This window comes from Myiozetetes cayanensis, unplaced genomic scaffold, assembly GCF_022539395.1.
Source record: "Myiozetetes cayanensis isolate MyiCay16 unplaced genomic scaffold, myiCay2020 scf19, whole genome shotgun sequence".
Lineage (NCBI taxonomy): Eukaryota > Metazoa > Chordata > Aves > Passeriformes > Tyrannidae > Myiozetetes > Myiozetetes cayanensis.
In genome coordinates, this window is record NW_026087400.1 from 7099680 (window position 1) to 7120000 (window position 20321).

Here is a 20321-nt window from a genome sequence, read left to right on the forward strand (position 1 = left end):
AGGGATTTAACCCTTTCTCGCAGATGATGCTCTCCTGCCAAGCCCCTTCACGTGAACCAGCTACACATGGTCCTGCAAGGTGCCTTCCACCAAACCTCAATCCATGAGATTGCAGAGAATTCAGGAGTTCACTGACATGCAGATGCAATTCCACTGCAATCACTTCTGTAACACCTTCCAATGAAGCTTCTCAAAAAAGCTATCCATGAAGCAGAGATTTTAATGTTTAAATGTTTGCCACTTTTTGCAGTACAATTAAAGATACTGAAAAAAAAAATCTGAAATAAGTCATGGATTTACTCTCATTGTGCAAAAAAAGGACCTTTATTTTGTGACAAAGATGTTCTCCCCAAAGTAACTGGGTGTCCTTTTTTGTTGAAACAAAAGCTGGACCAAAAGAGAAAAGCAAAAAGCAGTGAGTTCTATCACATTAGACAAGACACTTGCTTGAAAACCTAAAGTTTAAGGCACTGCAGCCATACTGAACATCACTGCATATCCAACTACTATACAAAGGGTTAATGTACAATATGTAGCTGTTAATTGTCATAGATAACTACAGTTAGAGTTCAATAAATTGGTAGAAGGATTATAGTGCAGTTTTATTACTACCTCCAACACTTTTACTGATGTGCTTATTACTTTTTTTATAGCATATTGCTCTTGAGCAACCAGTTTATAATATTTACCCTTTTAAAACTAGGTATATAGAGAATACATATATATATAAAAGGGCAACAAGTTTACATGGCAACACTGCTGCAGCAACTAACACATCACATATATATATATATAGTAATTACACACACCTTGCACAGACAAACCTACTTACAAGCCTAGAGGCAAGAGGCAGCTGTAAAAATCCATGTATTTTATGCATTACAAAAAAAGCATGAAGTAGGACTGGTCTTTTTCTCTTAGAAGATGAGGATAAAAATACCACTACTACAAACAGTTTTTGTATACACATCACACACACAGAGACTATTTTTCTATCTCTAAATTACCTCTATTAGCTGCAGTATGTCAAAAGAATTTTTAGTCCAACACAAATAAACCTTAGAAGTTGAACGTGGTAAAAATACTATATAACAGTGGGATGCTTTTTCATTATGTTTTAACCATTTCCAAGTGTAGTTCTTTTGTCTGCATTCCTTAATTCAATTTATCCTTAAACCTAGAACGATTTAGTCCTCACATTAAAAGCAACAAGTAACCTACCACCAGCTGACTCAAATCCACTGCACTGAAGAATAATTCACCACTCCTCACACACAAAGCAAAACAACAACTCCTCAGGCATTCACTCCTTTGGGTCTGTGATGCAGATGAACACACAGACTGTAATTTAAAATGTGTATGTTCTCTGAGTAACAGCTCCAAGTATCACACTACCTTTAAAACACCTCACCCTCCTGGGGAAGCAGGAGGGCAGGAAGTCGCCTCGCAAGGATAAGCTGTGAATTTGCACCCCGAGCCTTCGTTTTTTGTGTTTATCTGCATCACACAGAAAATGCCTCCTGTATTATCCTGCCTAGTTTTGTGTCAGAACAGAAGCCTCTTGCCCAAAGCTCCTCTGTGCACATGCAGTGTGTACACACAGGCTGAGCACAAAGCACCCTGCCCGGAACAGCCTCACTGGGTCTGCAGCGTGTTGGACACGTGCGTCTGTTTTCCATGGACACCGAGGGAGTAATTCAGAACACATCCTACTCTGGGTAAAAATTGACGTATCTCCATTTCTCACCATTTGCAGCACATCCATTTTTTACTACTCTCACGCAGAAGTGGAACAGGTATGTTTTTAAAACCACTCTCTTCAGGAAAAAATGAGTGTGAAGGGAAAGATTAAACTGGGACCAAAAGTCTTCCAGATCAGAACTTGTGGAATATCTTAAATATCTCCTAACTCTTAATGGCACACAATTGGTAATTCCAGGCAGGCTGTGACCAAGGGAAAGCGAGTGTTTACAGTGTCAGAACCTGCTTTAAAACAAAATGCATTAAATTTGATTACAGCTTTTTAGTAGTTAGTTACAGAATTTAAAACTACCTTTCCATACAGGCAGTTGGTGGCAATGGTGTCTTAGACTAAAATGAACTCAAGGCAATCTTAATTCACATACTTTCTAACTTCAGTGTGTCCACAATAATGTTGCTTTAGTCAGTCTACATGTAATATAGAATTTTCTTTTTGAACAGAAATGAAGCTATCATAGAAATGTAACAATCTAAACAGGATCATTTTACCAAATCAGCTTTCATTTGCATCATTATATCCTCTTCTGTGGTAGTTTGTTGGCTGCTCAGATCACATTTCCCACAGGAGACAGAATATAAAAATAAGATCTATCTATTGCTTTAGAAGCATTACAGCATTATCAGGTAATAAAGGACCTACACATAAACTATCAAACTTCTAATTTGGAAGGCCTTCCTGGTGATAAATATTTTAATGAAACTCAACACACTGCAGGTGCATCTGCATGAAATGAATAGATAGTGCTGGCTATGGATCAGCAAACACACAAAGAAAAATCTTCCCAAACCCTCCAGTTAATCTGCCATTCAACCAGAAACAGGGGGGATCAATACAGGTCAGAAAAGAAATACATATACTAAACTAACTCCTGCACTCTTGGGACAGAATCCTGCCCTCTCCTCTTTGAAGCATAAACATAACTGTTTGAAGCATAAACATAACTGTGCTTCACTCATTGAAAGGAAAGAAAAATAGTCTTTATTTAATAATCTTACAGTTGCTTGATTAGTGCTCAGAAAATAAAAAGTGCTACTTAAGTATTATTGGCTTTCTCAGAACCTCAGCTCCAAACTCGCCACTCCCCACTTCCTTCTCTCGTAACTCTCTTCATTCATGTCATCAGAAGGCATCTTATTTTCAGCAACAACTACTCACTTCTTTTTTTTTTTTTTTTTAAATGCTGCTGGATGTGCAGAACTACTGTTGAGGTTGCTTGGCAACTAGTGAGACATATCGGAAAGAGAGATAAGGTCCACAATGAATGGAATTGAAGAGAACTATATTTGGCTTCATTAAGAGATACTAATGCACTCAAAACTATACCAATTTGAATTATCCACACTAAGGTGAAATTTTGCTATTTTTTTCCAAGTACTGACAGCCATAATCACAGAGCAGCACTAAATCCAGCCAGTACCTCCTCAGGCACACACATACATGTCTGATCCACAGAACAGACTTCAGAGTCAGAGCTTTTACCCAGGTTAGCAGTTTGGTACAGCAAGGAACAGTCAGGTAACACAAATATTTAGTAAATATTTTTAAGACTGCTAGGCCAGAGAGCATAGTTGAATACTTCAGTCTGCCTTTCAGTGCACCATAAGCCACCACACTTGTCCATGCACTACCGTATCAAAATGAAATGTCAAATAAAACAATTATTCCTGAAGGTCACAATTTGAAGCTAGATGAGATTGAGCACTCAAGACTCCTGCAGTGGCAGAGAACTGCTTACAAGAAGTCTGTCCTGATAACTGGTGATCAAGAAAGTCTCATGCAGCAGAAGATGGAAACATGCCTAGCAGTTCCTACTGAGAGTTTCCTTCTTATCTCAAGCTCTTCAACCAACTTTATTTGCATCATGTGAGTAGGAATCAACCAGTCTGGCACAAAAGAGGATCTTCCAACATCACCTCAGACCCTGCCCAATCTGTGATGCTTTGGAAGGAAGTGAAAACAGTGACGAAACACAAGTAGCATGTTATCTGAAGGGAAAAAGCCAAAACTGAAAGTCAACCCCCACACTTCCCCCTCCCTGTGATGCCTCCAGGCAGATACAGGAGTGAAAAGATTCAAGGCTTCACATACCACCACAGAATTGCACAGACCGTAATAATGTTCAGGGCACCAAAAGCAGGAATAGAAGTCCACAGCTGCACGGGCAGTGGGTAATTCCAGCACATGCACAGGCTTTGTGCTTCCCAAAGCCACAGTGGCCACCCCGAGCATCAGGAAAGTTGAATCTTCAGAAGGTGGATTGAAATGTATTTTTAAAAACCCCCGTATCTCCCTAAGATTGCTTAAATGGGGCTCCCTCATCCCCAACACATTATTTCAATTAAAATCTCTCTAATGCTAGTAAGTCAGTCTCACCCTTGCCTTCATTTTTAAGTATCTTTCTTGCACATCACTACCATGAAACCACGTCTGGACACCCCACTTCTGAACCTTGGGCAACTCCTGTGACATTCCTTTCAAGTTCTTTCCAGTAATTCCACATCCTTCAAGAAGTGGAGACACCAGAGTGGAATATACTATTTTAATAACACCCTTATCAGTGCTGGAAGTCCCCTTTATTATTTATGTTTCACTTTCCCCTTTTTTAGGTATCCAAGGCTGCATTTGCCTTTTTGCCACAAAAAAAATCCCAAACCAGACTAGGGTAATTAACTAATTGGCTTTCAAGTCCTTTCCCAATTTTATAGATACAATCTACAATCTGACTCCTGCACCACTGTTATCCCCTGCACCAAGAGATCCGTCAGAGAGGCAGCTTCTACATTCCTGTGACACAAGCACTGCTAATGTCACATGAGACAGTATTTAAAAATCAAAATATAGCGTGATATTACATCAAATACCAACACAGCTGATTTTATCAATCAGATCTCTAATATTTCCAAAAAGCACAGGTTCCTTCAGTGGGATCTCATTATATGTGAAGCTAAGCTGAACTTTAAGGATCTTCTTCCTATAGACCCTTGTTGCAAGAAACCAGAGTAAGGAATAATAATAATAAATTACAATGCTCATATTTGATGTCAAGCATCTGGGCAATCTCTAACCTCAAGCAATAGAATTTCCCCCTTTTTCTAAGAATTATAAATAAATTAACACTGACGTTTCCCATAGTTTCTCACAGGAAATCCTTTGGGATTCTTGTCCATTATTTATTGAAAATATCCATGATCCTGATACTTGCCCTTCTAATAGATAGCAAGCTTCCTTTTCTCTTTGCAGCATTATACAGGATGGAAACATACTTTCTTTGGTAAGGAATAAAACATAAAGAATGTTTCTGCTCTCTCTACATAACTATGTATAATTTTACCTTTTGCATTTGGTTAAAAAAAAAAAAATCTATGTCCAAACAATACTATTAAAAATTAAATTAAAAAATTTACTGTTTTTATATTGCATGAAATTCTGAGAATGGAATCTATTAATTTCAGTTAAGAAAACAGAGGTCTTGGCTGATTCCAGTTAATCCCAGAGAAAAGTATATTTTCAAAATCTATTCATTATGAATAAACCTGTGAGGAAAAAAGCCAGACAGTGCTGCCTGCATAACCCAAAGTGTTTTCTCCAAACTCCCTATGATTGCACAAAATGTGCAGAAACATTTTACTAAACTCGCTCTTTTTTACTTATTTCTTGCCCCTTATTTTCCAGCGGTGTCAAAAAGATACCGAGGTAACAATGCTATGAAGTTCTTCGATGATAAACATAAGGGAAAGTAAACATATGATTGCATAAGATGCAATTACATAAAGTGAAGACTGTCCAATTAAGTGAAAGCAAAACACACAGAGACAGCACGGAGCATCCCAAGTTCCTGAGAGTTTGGGCAAATTTAAACCCAGTGACACAGTTCCAACTCGAAAAACTAACAGGTAAAATAGTTACATTTCAGATTTTTAAGGTGTTCCACGTGTTAAGTTACAGAACGTGTTTTTATCTACTATTTTTCAGCATAACCAGGATGTGTTCTTAGGAGTAACTATTTTGAAACAACCTTAATCATTCTGACATAGTAAAAGTAAAAGGTTGCATCAAATCTCCAGGCATCTATTTTAGTTTGCTTCAAACCCCAGCACTGAAAATCCAGTAACTTCCCACACCACGGAAATTTAACAACTAAAAACCCTAAACAACCCCAAAAAGCAAATCTCCCAGGAAGTCGTGTAACGTGCCTGCTGCAAAATACACTGAAACAAAGTACTAGAAACCCTAAATTTTTTACTGACACTGAGCTCTGCAACTGTCTTGTTAAATATTTGGAAGTGTAGGAAGTGCAGCACAGGAGAAGCAGAGCAGCTCTGCCTGAGCTGTACGTGGACTTGGGGCTGGTGGAGCAGATCAGGCCTGAGTGTTTCCAGCTTTCCTGGGAATCCTGAGTGCTTAACTGAGCCTTTCTCCTTCCAGTTTTCTCTCTCATTTAAAGAAAAAATAATTTTCCTCAGCTTTGCATTGTACTTACAGGTTTTTTTCATGAATAACGCAGTGCTGTTATTACAGTATCATTTCAGAAATCCAAAAGAACTAATGATATTCTCTAAGATCTTTTTCAGCAAATGTTCTTATGATAACTATCTTTTGGTTATTAAAGAGTTATTACAGCTGTACATTTTCATATTTTTCTCAAATGGTCTTAACCAGCAACACAAAATACGTGAAGCTATGCCAATCACTGTTATGCAATTAAATTAAAATTCATGAAACCAACTAGTTCAATTTTTCCACGGTAATGCCACATTAAACCACATTTAGCTAGATTACTTATTTTAAGTTAAAACAGGCACTACACTTAGTTTTCTGAAGTTACCGTGCTAAGTGTCCCACTACAGATTTTTATCTATGTTAAAAAACAATTAAACAAAAATCAAGCAAGATACGAGTATTACAGACTTAAGGAAGAAATTCAGGCGCCCACTGCCTTTAAACATTTTTAATTAACATGAGCATTTATATTACATATATATTTATATGTATTACATTTATATTACATACATATTGACTGCACTGTCACATAAAAATGCCTTAACTTGAAGGAAACAAAAGCCTGTGTGTGCACACAGATCTAGAGACAAGAAGTGAGTACTGAAATCATGGTTATTAAGGAGGCAGAGGGTAAATCCCCCAGCAAGCCGGGAAGGTGCCGTTCAAGGCTCAACGTGAGGTCTCCTGGGATTTCACCAAACCTCAGAAGGAAATCCTGCACACCTCTGCCTGCTCCATTAGCTCACCCACCACTCCTGGGAGGCTACGAGCGTGCAGCTGGGAGGGATAATTATTTTCTGGTGCCTCAAATAAAAAGAGAAGCGAACACAATGACTTATTAAATGGCCCTGTGGAGAATACAGTCAGCAACAGGTAGCCCAGAGAGAAGGTCACAGGTTTTTCTGCACTCTTGTAATAGCAAGCCATCTTAAAACTAAACATCCCATTAAGATATTCCACTACTACATTTCTCAAAAAGTGGACAATTTGGCCTCTTAGCTGTCAGAAACACACCTCAGTGTATTGCTGTTTCTGAGTAAGCAAGCTCAGCAGTAAACAAGTCATTTTAATTAACTTCATGTTTATTTACAGTTGTAGAAATAACTATTAAAAATGCAGCTCGTTTCCACTGTATCTTAAATAATTGCATTTACTACTTACTCAAGGTTCAACTATCCAAGTAAAATGCAGGGTATATTATTTTTGACATCAGGATTTAAGTTATATTAAAAAAAACCCCTCATCAGTGGAATTTCCTTCATTTCAACTTGAGAGCTTTGAATGACCAGGACCAAGCTGAACAATTTCTGCACCTCAACCCTTCGTGAGAGATGGGACCTGGGCAACCCTAATATACAAACACATGATATATCTAAAAATAAAGAGAGAGAGAGAGATTTGCCTGCTGGATTATACTTCAAAGCATCAGCTCTGCCTGCCTTGATCTAGGAGACGCTCAGGAAGGATGCTCAGGAAACTGGAACAAGAGCAGTGTTTTCACTTCCAAAAAAACCACCTCAGAACCCCAAAACCTGCTCCCCCAGCCCAGGAGAACAACACAGGAGCTCAGCGACCTAAGAAACAGTGAGATCACACTCATATCTAGATATTTATTCACAGTACATGTTATCTTCTGGGACAAAACCACGAGGTTTTAACAAAAAGAAATTGAAAAAATTGAATGACTGGCAACAGGTAAAATGTAGCTTTGTCATGAAGTAAGAGGAATCTTCAGGAATTGCAATGATGTATAGTTTTAATACTGAAAAGGTAACTTGCATGAGCTTAAGATGATAAGCAGCATTCTGTTCATATATAAAGCAATTATTCCAAAGTCTATCTGGATAAATTAGTAAAAACATTTTTTTACTGGGAAAAAAAATCAGAGTGCTGCCCAGTTTGCCCCTCCAAAATATATGGGAAATAGGAAATACAGTAAGATACTACAGAGGAAAATTCTTCACACAGTTCTGATTCTGTGACACTGGCTAGAGAAAAGATAACCACTCTGCACAGTAAATTATTGAGAAGACTGGGCTAAAACCTGAAAAAATACACTGCATTTTTTTTTTTTCAGAAAGGACAATGAAGCGTGGGATTTGGGTATACATTTAACATTCTCCATAGAGAGCTATATTTTTAAGTATCTAAAGTTTTTTTGCAGTATTTAATGTATTTTGTTATTTATTAAATAAGTTAAGCAGAATATGATACATTGGCTTATACTAGTAGATGTTTGCTTAAGATAAGAAAATGGAGAAAAACACACCACTTCCACTTTAACTCATGAATGTGCAGAGCAAAAGTTTATGGAAAATGTTTATGTAAGTTAATATAACTTCCATCAACTTGAAAGAAATGGAAGCTGAGAAAAAAATATTAGAAAAATATTAGGAGTGAATTAAGGAAGAGCAAGACATTTTTTAGGTCTTTTCCGTGTCTCCCTCTCTCTCAGATAATGTTGTCCAACCAAAATTGAAGAAGGGTTGGTTTTTTTGTTGCAGAAATTAATTTCCAGAAACGAAAATCAGAGGCTGAGTAGAAGAGAGACCACTCCAGTGAGGAAAAGCAGGAAGAGTTCATGTAGATCTACACCAGCTGACACTCAGCTAGCAGGAAAAGCAGAAAAAAGGAAGACAAAGGGCAGGCTGATGCAGGAATATTTAGGAGTCGGTGTTCCAGGGAACATCAGGGCCATGGACTAGAAGAAGGACTGGAAATAGGAGAGCCTGGAAGGCTCCAGGTCCCCCAGAGGAGCTGCAGATGCTGCAGGGGACTGGCAGGGACTTGCAGAAAAGATCCATGAGACAGAAGAAGTCACAGAAACCTGACTCCATCAGCTCAGTTACCCACTGGACAGTTTATTTTCTGGTTTGGGAAAGTAAAAGGAAATGTGGAAATTTTGTAAAACGGCATTCATTTTCATTTGTTTGATTTCACCAGAACCAATGGGTAAAATCCCACATCTACCATCAAAAGTCAAAATCCTCCCAGACCCATTCACAATGTTTTCCACATAGTTAAGTCTTAAGCTCTCTTCTGTCTCTCTCTTTGGCTTCTCAGATTACATCACTCATGCTTATTCTGCTATTCATAGTTATTGCTCTCCAAGCTCTCTACAACTCTAACTATAAAGCTTCCTACGAGGTTGATAGCTGCATACTTAAAAAGCTTTTGTGAAATTTAAACCTCAAAACAAATAAAACTACTGCCATATTTTTGGCCAGTCCCTTTACATGCCAAGTCATGTCTGCACCATATGCAAATTTAGCTTAAGGGATGAGTTTACTACTGGGTTTTTTGGTGTTTTGTTTTTTTGTTTGGTTGTTTGGTTTTTTTTCCCCTAGATCAGAAAACTGAAATATTTAACTGAAATACAAATGTCAAGTTGCAAGGCCAGGAACAGTAATTCAGAGGACAGAGAGCTCTCGTCATGTAACAACACAGAACTGGAAGTTTAAATACTGCTTTTCTAGGAGAATTCAAATTTTCCCAACCAGTAAATGCACATTTTGCTACAAGCAACACCATGTTTCCCATGAAATAATCAAAATAAAGAAATTTTTATGTTCAATTCCCCCTTCCCTTCTTTTATCTAAGTAACAGCTTCTTGGAAAAGCAAACACACAAAACAGGCATTTGAAAACAAAGTAGAATGTAAAAGTGGAAGTCAATGCTTGCTTTCATTACTGTGCTGTCTTCCCTCCACTGATGGTTAGTCTGAGCCTACCACGAGCATCTAAAACCAGATAAAACCAAGTAGTTTTTTAAACTTTTGATTCCTTCATACATTGCTTATCTGTAATACTTTCAGGAACCCAAATAACACCATTTTTCACCTGTAAAAAAAAATGCACTTCACTTGCACGTGGAAATATTTTAATGGCTTGACTTCAGAAAGCCTCTGAGCAAGGTAAAGGAGTTACTCCACTGACTATCAGAATATTCAACACCACGGTGTGTTAACTGTCTTTGCCAAGTAAGGCCCAGTGTAGGCATTTATAAACATCAGAATTTCCTGAAAAGTCACCTTACAATATTAAAAAGGAAAATCACACCTGAGTAGGAGATCTAAATACAAACCATTTGCACATGATCCTAAGGGGTAATGTCTTATCTCTTAGGGCAAGACCTCACAATGAACTTGAAAAAAACCCCAAAACTTGAACGTTTTTTTCCTTTATTATTTTAATGCTAACAAAATATTAATACTGCTTCATTGAGTTCAGATTTTCACAGAACAGATTCTTCCTCTTTGTAGAAATAAAAGTATTTCCAAAGAAAAGATCATTTCAAGCACATGAACACTACACTAAACTTCCTAACAGTTAAGGAATTTCTTTCTTGCTCAGGTGGTTTAACATCACCAGATATTACCTCCCATTTTTTCCAGGTTGATGGAAGTTTTATTTAACATGCATAAACATTTTGCATAAACTTTTACAAGCTGTATGGAGTAGTCAGTTCTTGTTCATAGTATTTATTTGCTGATGGCATATTTTTGTCTTTTGACAAAACTCAATTACACAACCGTGTCAGTTCTTAGGACAAGACCTAAAATTGACTGAAATACAAATCCTGGTCCCCTCTTCACCCACTCCTTCTCTTTATGCTCTATGGCACAAATTTTGATCAAAACCCGTAACTAGTTGTTCAGCTGGAATGGAAGGTTTCATAGTCTTGAACAGACATGTACACACAGATTTTCCAGCACAGTGACACCTCATCTGTGCCCTGGAACAGGAGCTGAGAAAAAAAAAAATGCTCTCTGCCTCAAATGTGCAGAAACCTCTAATAGACACTGTGAAGCACAGAAAGAAAGAAGTGGGGGGGAGGGAAATCACACATCCCAAACCTCCCCCCCACTCCAATTTTCAATGTTACTCAAACACCAGGAAAAAATTACTTTTGTTGCCAGTCAAGTAAAGCACAATAAGGTCTGTTTGTTTCTTGGCAAGGAACTGATGGGACCATTCTAGAAATAGGGGATTGGTCCACAAACGTAAAGAAACTGTAAAAATGGAGCCGTAACGTTTGTGTACACAAACTAATATGAGCCATTAGGTGGGAATCCAGTATTTTAAATGACTCAGTTATAAATATTATACTTTTCCCTTGCTCATAACATTAACTTCCCTTCCACAAAATCACATGCATAGAAAGACCAAAGTGAAAAAAACTCCCACATTAGACAACAGAAAAGTTACCAAGACCGAAGTCTTTTCAGTCACAAGAGAGACTAACACTGACCAAAGTGTCCATATAATATCATTTACTGGATTGCGTGAAATAACAACGGTAATGCAGTTCCACATGTATGAAGAAATGATTAGATACCATCAATTACTATTTTTCCTTCCTCACAAACTACTAAATCTAGGTGAGAAAAGAGAAAATGTTCAAAACCTGTAAAAGGGTGACTTGGCTTTCTAACTTTCCCACCAAGAGAAAGCAATTTTTAAAAGCACAAGAGAAATGCAAATATACTTATCATCTAAGTCCTGGAAGTAAAGCTATTCATCTCTGCTTGTGTCTTCACCATCAACAGATTTGATAAATATACAAATTCCTATTCAACACTTCAACATAACCGTTTAAGAAAGTGTCAACATTATACAACATTGTTTAGGAAATTGAGGCTGAGAAGCATTACCTGAAATTCCCTATAACCTCCAGACTTCCTGAATCCTAAGTATTATCCAAACTCACTAATCACAAAGGCACATTCCCCATATTTGTCAATCTTTGTAGTGGATTTCGTAAGTCACATTTCAACCATTTATTTCTATTTAAGTATTTCTGCTTGTCCCAGTTTTTCCCATGACACTTCAGAACTGTCCATCGGCTGTGCCAATTCCCGCTTTCTAAAGTCATGCATGACAATGACCCTCTCCTTAGAGTCTGTCAGCCAAAGCCACAGCGATCACTGAGGGGAAAGATGACTTAAAAAAACTGAAAGTAAGTGAAAGGCCATGACAGAAGCAGAGAAGCCCTGCCTCGAGATACCAACTTTTTTCTGTGTTTTTCCTCTTCAGCCTGAGCAACACATTTAATTCTTCCAACTATATTCCTTGCTACTCCTTTCCTCCCTTTCCCGTTTTTAGTCCTTTCCTGTTCATAAAGACTGCCATCTGAACATCCAAAAAGAAAGGGTTTTAGCTCCCCTTTATCAGTGGACACTCACAAAACACTGCATGCAATAGCAGAGACCACTCCTCTGCAACAGCCTCACGAAAAGACAGCTTAGAGGAGGGAGGAAAGGAAAGGAAGGGAAGTCACAGGCTTCCTGCTATTAAAAGCCAAATTTAAACCCTTTCCACATCAGAAGGGCCTCTGCTGTTGGCTGTAGTGCAAAGAGCAGAAAATTTGGTGGATACGGCGTCTTCCTTATGCTTAAAAGGCAGCTCTTGCACGTTAAAGATGAGGAGCACTGGAAGTGGGGAAGCCACATTCCCACTGTTTATGGAATTGCTGTAGAAGGGGTCAGAGGATAGCACGGCCACCTGAAGCCACTGTGCAGGAGCCAGAAGAGGGCTAAGCCCTTCCAAAACACTCCATCCAGAACAGCCTGTGCTGCAGAGCATGCCTTGCCCCTCCAATATTCTACTCTGCTTCTCACACACCACCTTCACAACAGGGACAGAAAAATAAATACATACATTTCTGTCTCTAACTCAACTACAGATCATGAAAGGAACACAGAAAAAAATGGAACAGTCTTTGCTGTAGTTAACTTGCCTAGAACTTTAACCACCTTCACATTCAATTTAGCTTTAACTATTCAGCACATTAATTACCTGGAACACTTGATTCCATACAGTTCCTCAAATAATTAATTAGCTAAAGGGATTGAGGATTGGAGTCCCAGAGGAAATTCTTCTAGTTTTGTAGACTACATAGATTTCACCTTGTTAAATGCTACAACAATTCACCTAAATGCACACAACAACTGTCCCTTCAACTACTTAGGGGAAGAATCCTAAAATCAAAATAAGTAAAATCCCCTCACACCCATTGGAGTAGGCCAGCATTTCTAGCACTGGGTATCCTGCCTAGTCACCTGAAAGAAGAACATTTGAGTAACACTAAATAAAAAACTTTCTATTCCTTTGTCAGTAGCACACTAGACATTTTTCCCAACAGGTATCCTCTTTCTGCCACAAACAACAACTGGTCACAGGATAACCAAACAAAAGCGAAACAAGTTTTAGGCAGGACTTTAAACTGGATTTCTCTCAGCACACCAATAACCCGCTCCAGCAGGAACAATTCAAAACTACACTTACATCCATTACACCAACATCAAAAAAAGTCTCCTCATCTCCAGTACAGTACAGTTTTCACCAGCACGCTGCTGTTATTCATGGCATCAGCTGTGGTGTTGTAGGCAAACATATTTATGCTCCAGAAAGACTGATCAGGACATCAAGAGAAGTAATGCTTTGCTTTTCCTACCCTTCCAAAAAAAACCTCCATGCTATCTCTCTCGTTAGCTGAATCCCACATCATTTTTCCACAAGGTAAGCAGGATAAAAAGGGAATGAATCCAGCAAAATGGGTAACAGGGAAAGCAGGCCAACATAGGGAGCAGTCAGTTACTTGGAAGAAAAGACAAGTTACTTAAGGACATGTGTGTAACTTGCAAGAATTTCAAAACACTGGAAAACAGCCTTCTCCCCCCTGTAAAGTGTATGTTATGATCCACTGATTGTTTTTGGCACTAGAAACCCAAAATGATGCATTATAACTTACTTCTTGTACATTTTAGAACACTGGAAAACAGCCTTTTCCCCCCCGTAAAGTGTATGTTATGATCTACTGATTGCTTTTGGCAACAGAAACCTAAAATGATGTATTATAACTTAATTCTTGTACATTTTAAATACACCACTTCTTTATTTGATTTTTTTATGCACCTCAGCGTTCCAGTACGTAGGACCCACAAAAGGACGAGCACAAAGGACTCCCTGCAAGCCCGAATGCCATGGGTTGGGTGGACAATCCACGGTCCCTGAGCTGCAGGGACCTTCCCTGCAATTCCCGCGTGGCACCAGGACACGCTGTGTGATTGGCAGCAGGGCTGTGCTGGCACAGGGCTGCTCCGTAATCCAAATCCCTCGCTATGAGAAGGCAGAAGCCAGCAGAGCCTCCTGAGGCCAAATTTGCCATGTTGCCCTGGACTGCAGCTGCACGCTCAGCGCTGCCCAAACCCACCACGCACAGCGGGACACTCGAGGAACGCAGCGCTGCTGCAAACCCCAGCGTGCCCCAGCCCCTCTCCAGCTCTGCAGGCTTTGGCTGAGGGGTCTCTGGGCTCCCAGATCCACACAAATTTGGGCTTGCAGGGTTTGAGAAGGTTATCTACCCACATAACACCCCATTCATCAGCCAGCATTGTTATCTCTTTAAGAGCATCGGTGTGCTTGGAGAACTTCGATCTGTGTTGGTTAAACGGATTGATGTTCTCAAACGCACCAGGGATCCTCCACCTGCACTTTCATTTACTTTTTACTTAGCACCCAAGGTTGAGAGCTGCTACATCCAAGTCAACTCATGCAAATCTTTTAAGTCACACAGGTCTTTTGGGAAGTCTTTAACAAGAGCAGCCAAAATGATGGAGACAACTCAGCAGTAACAGGATGCAGGAGTAGGCACTGACGGAAAAGTTATTTGGAAAAAAAGAAAATATTCCCCAGAAAGAGGAGCTTAAAACATGTAGCACAGAATGTAATTTATTATGAATCAGTCTGAACTTTCATTCAAAAGATGGTGTACCTTATCCTGAACCAGCATTTGGTGATTAGGGAAAAGTACTATCCAGGCTCCTCGGCTAAACTTTTAGCTCAGACATTCTTACTCAGTAATTAACTACTGGAAGACTAGTGAAAGCTTCATCTTCCCAAAAAGGTAGGATTAACAAAATAGATGATACCACTAAAAGCTAGAGGATGACAATACAAACTGCTATGCTCAACAACAAGGGAGACAAAACCAGAAATATTATTTAAAAAAATAAAAAAATTAAAATTAAACACAGAGAATAAGCTTTGAAATTTCAATACTTTCATTCAATTAGAATTAATTTAGTAGGTTTGGGGATAAACACACAGATGCTTGCAGGTATAAAGTAACATGCAGAAGAATCTCTTCTTACTGTCTAGCAAGGTTAGACAAAAAGTTAGCAAACACAAATCCCTCTCATGAAAAAAACAGATGATCCATTTTTCCTATCTTAATGCCATTCTCCTCCTCACAACTATCAAATAACTGAACAGATACTAAGTGTAAAAAATAAAAGCTTTTAGAAACATAATTTAACACAATCATCTGGACAAGCAAATGCAACAGAAACCCCAAAATTCATAGTACAGTTTCATTTTGTGAAGAGACGGAAACTAAAGCCTTACTTATTCTAAATAAAGAAAATTGCACTTATTTTGTACATTGACACCAGGCCTGTTTTCAGCAATATGAAGCCATGTGCTATAGCTGAGGTAAATCAGTGTCAGCCATGTTGTGAAAGAAACTGCAATTAACAAACACACAAAACTTAAGCTGTGCCTTGATATAATAATTTTATACTGCTGGATCTCACTTAAGATTGGTGCCTGACTTCTTCAACTGAATGTCTATTAATCTAATTAAAAAATGCACACTTAAATTCTAGAGACAGTGAAACAGCAGCAAGAAGAAGACACACCAAGCTATAAACCAGCAGCTCTGACTCTGTGCAGTGCACAGGAGGAAGGTACGCTGTAAAGTGAAAAAGCAAATGCACTTACTCAGCATTAAATCCATTCACGTGCAAGATCCTCATCTGTTTGACTATTGTGCTTTTACCGGATTCACCAGCACCTAGAAAATGAAAGTAAATCAATTTCAGAAGGAAGCATGAGTGATTAAGGGATACACCAAAATTTTTTTCTTCAGGGTAAAATCGAGAGAGTTGGTTTTCTCAGTGCAAGAGTGAAAAGTGAAAGAAATAATTGCCACTGGAAACTTCAGTTGTAGCTAAAAATAAATGCCCAGCTCAAGTCATGTGTCAGATCTGAATCTTGGATCATTTCACTGTCCGTTTTTCCAGTGTCAACGTTAAAAGCAGATTGCAGTATTTGGAAAGAAAAAGGACAACTTCAACATTTTATAGAGAAGAAAACAGGCCTTGTCACTGCTATCTGACGGAGGGAAAGACTGACTGAAGTCCCTATTAAACCAAAGCATTTTTGTTAGATCCTTAAATTATTTCAAGTTTGGCTGCAGTTTATCATCACCCCGTAGAAGACTAACGTAAATCCCAAGAAGTAAAATACGTGGATACTCACATCTGAAAAAGGAAGGCATCCCTTTAAGCCTCCACCCACAGTGCTACAAAAACCTCCTTCTCCTATTTGTGTCTTGTAAGCAACCTCCCACCCTCTCTACATGTTCCAAAACCAACGCTATAGCACGACGAGACGCAAAGACCACCTTCTGTGGCTGCCTGCTCCAAACAGCACCCCCCCACAGCCCTGCCTTGCTTCCCCCATATACCTGCAGCACAGAAACCCCCACTCCACTTTACTCCAGTTTCCATAAGTGGATGGATGCTATTTCTGCTGAGCTGCTCGGATGCCAGTGCACAGGGCAGCCCATCTGCCTATAGTACCCGTTTTTCCATGCACGCTGAACAACTCCAACAGCAGCATTTAATTGAGCTGCTCCACGCTGCCAGATCGGCAGCTTTCTAAATAAAGCAAGCACATTTTTTTTTTGCAAGAGTAGTAGCACAACCTGGCAAAATTTAGAAAGATTTCCCCTTAGCATCTCCTGGCTACTTGCTCACTCCCCTCATTAGCCTGTGTCTCAACAACAGGAACTGTACATCTGTGGCAGAACGGGCAGGGAGGTACAGTTTGTATTTATAGGATGTCAGGCCTCTGCTAGCACACACTGACAGCACAAGCCTCCATTTTGAGCCTCATGTTCAAAACTGTATTTTAGCAGTTATATTTCAAAGTTCATTTTCCTGACAAACACGTTTCCCCCTCTGCTTTCTCCCTTCCTTTCCTTCTCCCCCGTGAATTCCCAACAGTCCTGCTCGGCTCTCCGTAAAACCTGCTGGCATGTTTTGCCACTTTAATACCAGAGCCTCACTCCTTTTTCCTCTCCTTGCTCAATGGTGTTTTCTAAGCATTTAGAGAGCAGTTTTTATCTACAACTCTTTATGCAAGCACCACTTCTCCCCTAAACTACTATACTGTAACAGACACCCTCTGTCTCTTCAGACAGACTGCACGAGGCAATAAACACAGGTGGCAAAACTCATCCAGAATTAGTGTCTTGGGTTAAGACAGAGAGACTGGGTCCTCTTCGCAACTAAGAATTATTCAGGAAGAGCAGCATTTGCTATAGTCACATTTCCATTTAAAAATAATCAACAACTAAATTTCAGCTGTAACTCTAAATCACATCTCGTATTTATAAGCACTGGGAGCCAAAATCTTTACTTCACTTAGGCCAAGAACAGGGCTGGATAGTTGTTGCATTTGCTATAAACACATAGGGTTTGGTATTGACACACCTGGGTTCTCTGGATCAGATACAACACCAGGGAACCAAAATGAAGTATTACATCTACATAAGTCTATTTCTATATTTGGCTGCTCGTTAAGGCCGTATTCTTACCAACAGCTACAGACACATTTAACTTCACCACCAAGGAGAGTTCCATTAATTTCAGTGAGACTGCTCGTGGCAGCAGGACAAGCACGTGTACAGCGGTGGGGCCTACAAGGAGCAGCATAAACCCGCTAGAATATTCAGCAGCTCTTTGTTGCTACTTGAATATGATTTGAAAAGATTAAGAATACTTTCAAAGTGCTTGGCTTTCTATTTCACGTGTCTTATAAAGGAAACATAACATAATAATGGGGACAGGAACTGTTATATTTGGGTGTTTACCAGTGAGTCTATGTTACAGACTATCCACAATTGGTGACAGAAACTGTAACACCTGAACTACCACTTTAAAACACACACACACAGATGACCTTACTGCCATCACTAAACATACACAAATTTTTATTTACAAGTATCTAAACTATTTTTCAGCCACCTAAACTAAAAACAAACAAACAAACAAAAACCAAAACAAAAACCTAAAACAAAATAAAAACAACAAACAAACAAACAAAACCCAGAAAGAAAACCCAGGCAAGCCCATCATGTTTCTGTTTGCTGAAATTTTGCCTCTTATGAAAGCAACCCGTCTGATGACAAATGGTTTCTATGTATCTACATAATGTTCAGCCTGAAATCTGGAAGTCCAAGACATTCCCCAAGAGCTGAAGTCCAAATTATCCTGTTAAAAGACTTCTGATGGAGCCCTGGCAGGCTCCTCAGTGCTGCAGGTGCTGCTGTAGCCCCAGTCTCTCTCCATTTATGTTAAGTCTCTTTCTTCGAATGACTATTTGAAAGATGTTACTGGTGAAAGTACACTTCCAAATTCACAGCCTTAAAAAAAAAAAAAAAAATTTTTCTTTTTCCTCTTCAACGAAGGTTTTTTCACCCCAGAACTGAGTCAGCTCGGCGAGGCCTACCCTGTGTTCCACACTACAGCCCTGCAGAACGTGCACAGGCGGTCCCTCGGCGTGACCAAAACAACCCACGGCTCGTAACTGCATCCGATCTTAAAACACTACTCCCAAATACGCTGAAATAACGAGCCTGACAAAACATTTCCTTGCTCCCCCCCTATAACGATTTTTGGACCTTTCCCTTCCTTGGGAAGCCACAACCCGCGTTTCTAAATATATCTCGTGGAAAAAAAAAACCCACGGGCAGGTAACCCGGAGGAGCGGCTGGAATCGCACCTGGAGCGGGGCTGTGCCGGCGCTCCCAGCGCGGTCCCTCAATTCCTGGTGCGACAGCGCGGGGGGACGAGCCCTGCGGGGCCGGGGCTGTGCCCGCCCGGCCCTGCGCCGCTGCCCGGCCCCAGCGCGGCCGCGCTTCCCTCCGGGACACACATCCTCCCTCCGTTTCCCCCAAACGATTCCCCGACTTCCTCCCTTCCTCTTCCTCCTCCTCTCCCCGGCCTGGCCGCGCGTCCCTCGGCACCCCGAGCCGCGGCGAAAAGGGGAGCGGTGTCCGGCCCTGCCGCGCTCCGCTCGCCCGCGGCCGCTGTCACTGCCCTGCCCTGTTTATCTGCCGGGCTCCCCGCGGGCCCCTCGCCGCGGCATCCCCGGCCCCCTGCCCGCGCCCGCCCGAGGCCCCGCTGCCCGCCCCGCCGGGGTCGCCGCTCCCGTACCTGCCCCGGCCCCTCCCGCGGCGCCCCGGGTGGTGCCCGAGCCCTCCCCGCCGCTCCCCCGGCGCCCCCGGCCCCCCCGCCCCGGGCGCTGTAGCGGATCCCCGCGGCCCCGGCTGGGCCCCACCTCTGCCCCGGCCTCCCCGTGCCCGGGCTGGGGCCGGCGCCCCGGCGGGCAGGGCACGGCCCCCGGCCCCGCTGCCCGCGGCCCCTTACCCAGCAGGAGGAGCCGGTGCGTGGCCCTATAGACCTGCTTGTCCTTCTGCAGCTGCTTCTCGATCTTCTTGTTGGCCTCCCGCTGCGCCTTCTCCTCGTTGCGCTGATCCTCCGTCTTGCTGTTCCCTAAACAGCCCATCTTGGGGAGGGGAAGGCAGGGACGTGGGGCGAGGGGACGGGAGGCGGCCGGGGCTGCCGGGGGAGGGAGGGAGGGAGGGAGGCACTCCCGGGCTCCCTTCTTCTTCCTCCTCCTCCTCCTCCTCCTCCCCCCCTACTCGCTGCTGTGGCGGCCGCTGCCCAGAGCCAGAGACATGGAGAGCGCCGAGCCCGGAGCCAGCCGAGGGGGGGCCGATAGCGATGACTTTGCTGCCGCTCCGCCGGGCCTCCTCCCCGGCAGCTGCAGCTGCCTCTCCTCCCCCGCCCCCCGCCGATCCCCTCGGCGCACCTTTCCCGGGGGGTGCGGAGCGATCCGCGGGGATCTCCGCGCCCCGGCCGGGCCGCCGGCTCCTCTAGAGGCAGCACAAATGTCCCCCCCCGCGCCGCACGCACAGGAACAAATCC

General features: G+C 41.4%; 1 protein-coding gene across 2 annotated transcripts in view; it reads right to left on the minus strand.

The window, feature by feature from the left end:
- Window positions 1–20321, minus strand: part of GNAS (GNAS complex locus) — a 139463-nt gene that overhangs the window by 71211 nt on the left and 47931 nt on the right. The window contains exons 1-2 of one of the 2 annotated variants that reach the window (XM_050313954.1): window positions 19761–20184; window positions 16045–16117 (exon numbers count right to left, since the gene is read on the minus strand). In XM_050313954.1, the coding sequence (XP_050169911.1) occupies window positions 16045–16117; window positions 19761–19899 (212 nt within the window). In that variant the 5' untranslated portion in view covers window positions 19900–20184. Of the gene's footprint in view, window positions 1–16044; window positions 16118–19760; window positions 20185–20321 lie in introns of those variants that run through there. The other variant, XM_050313953.1, reaches the window with a different exon arrangement.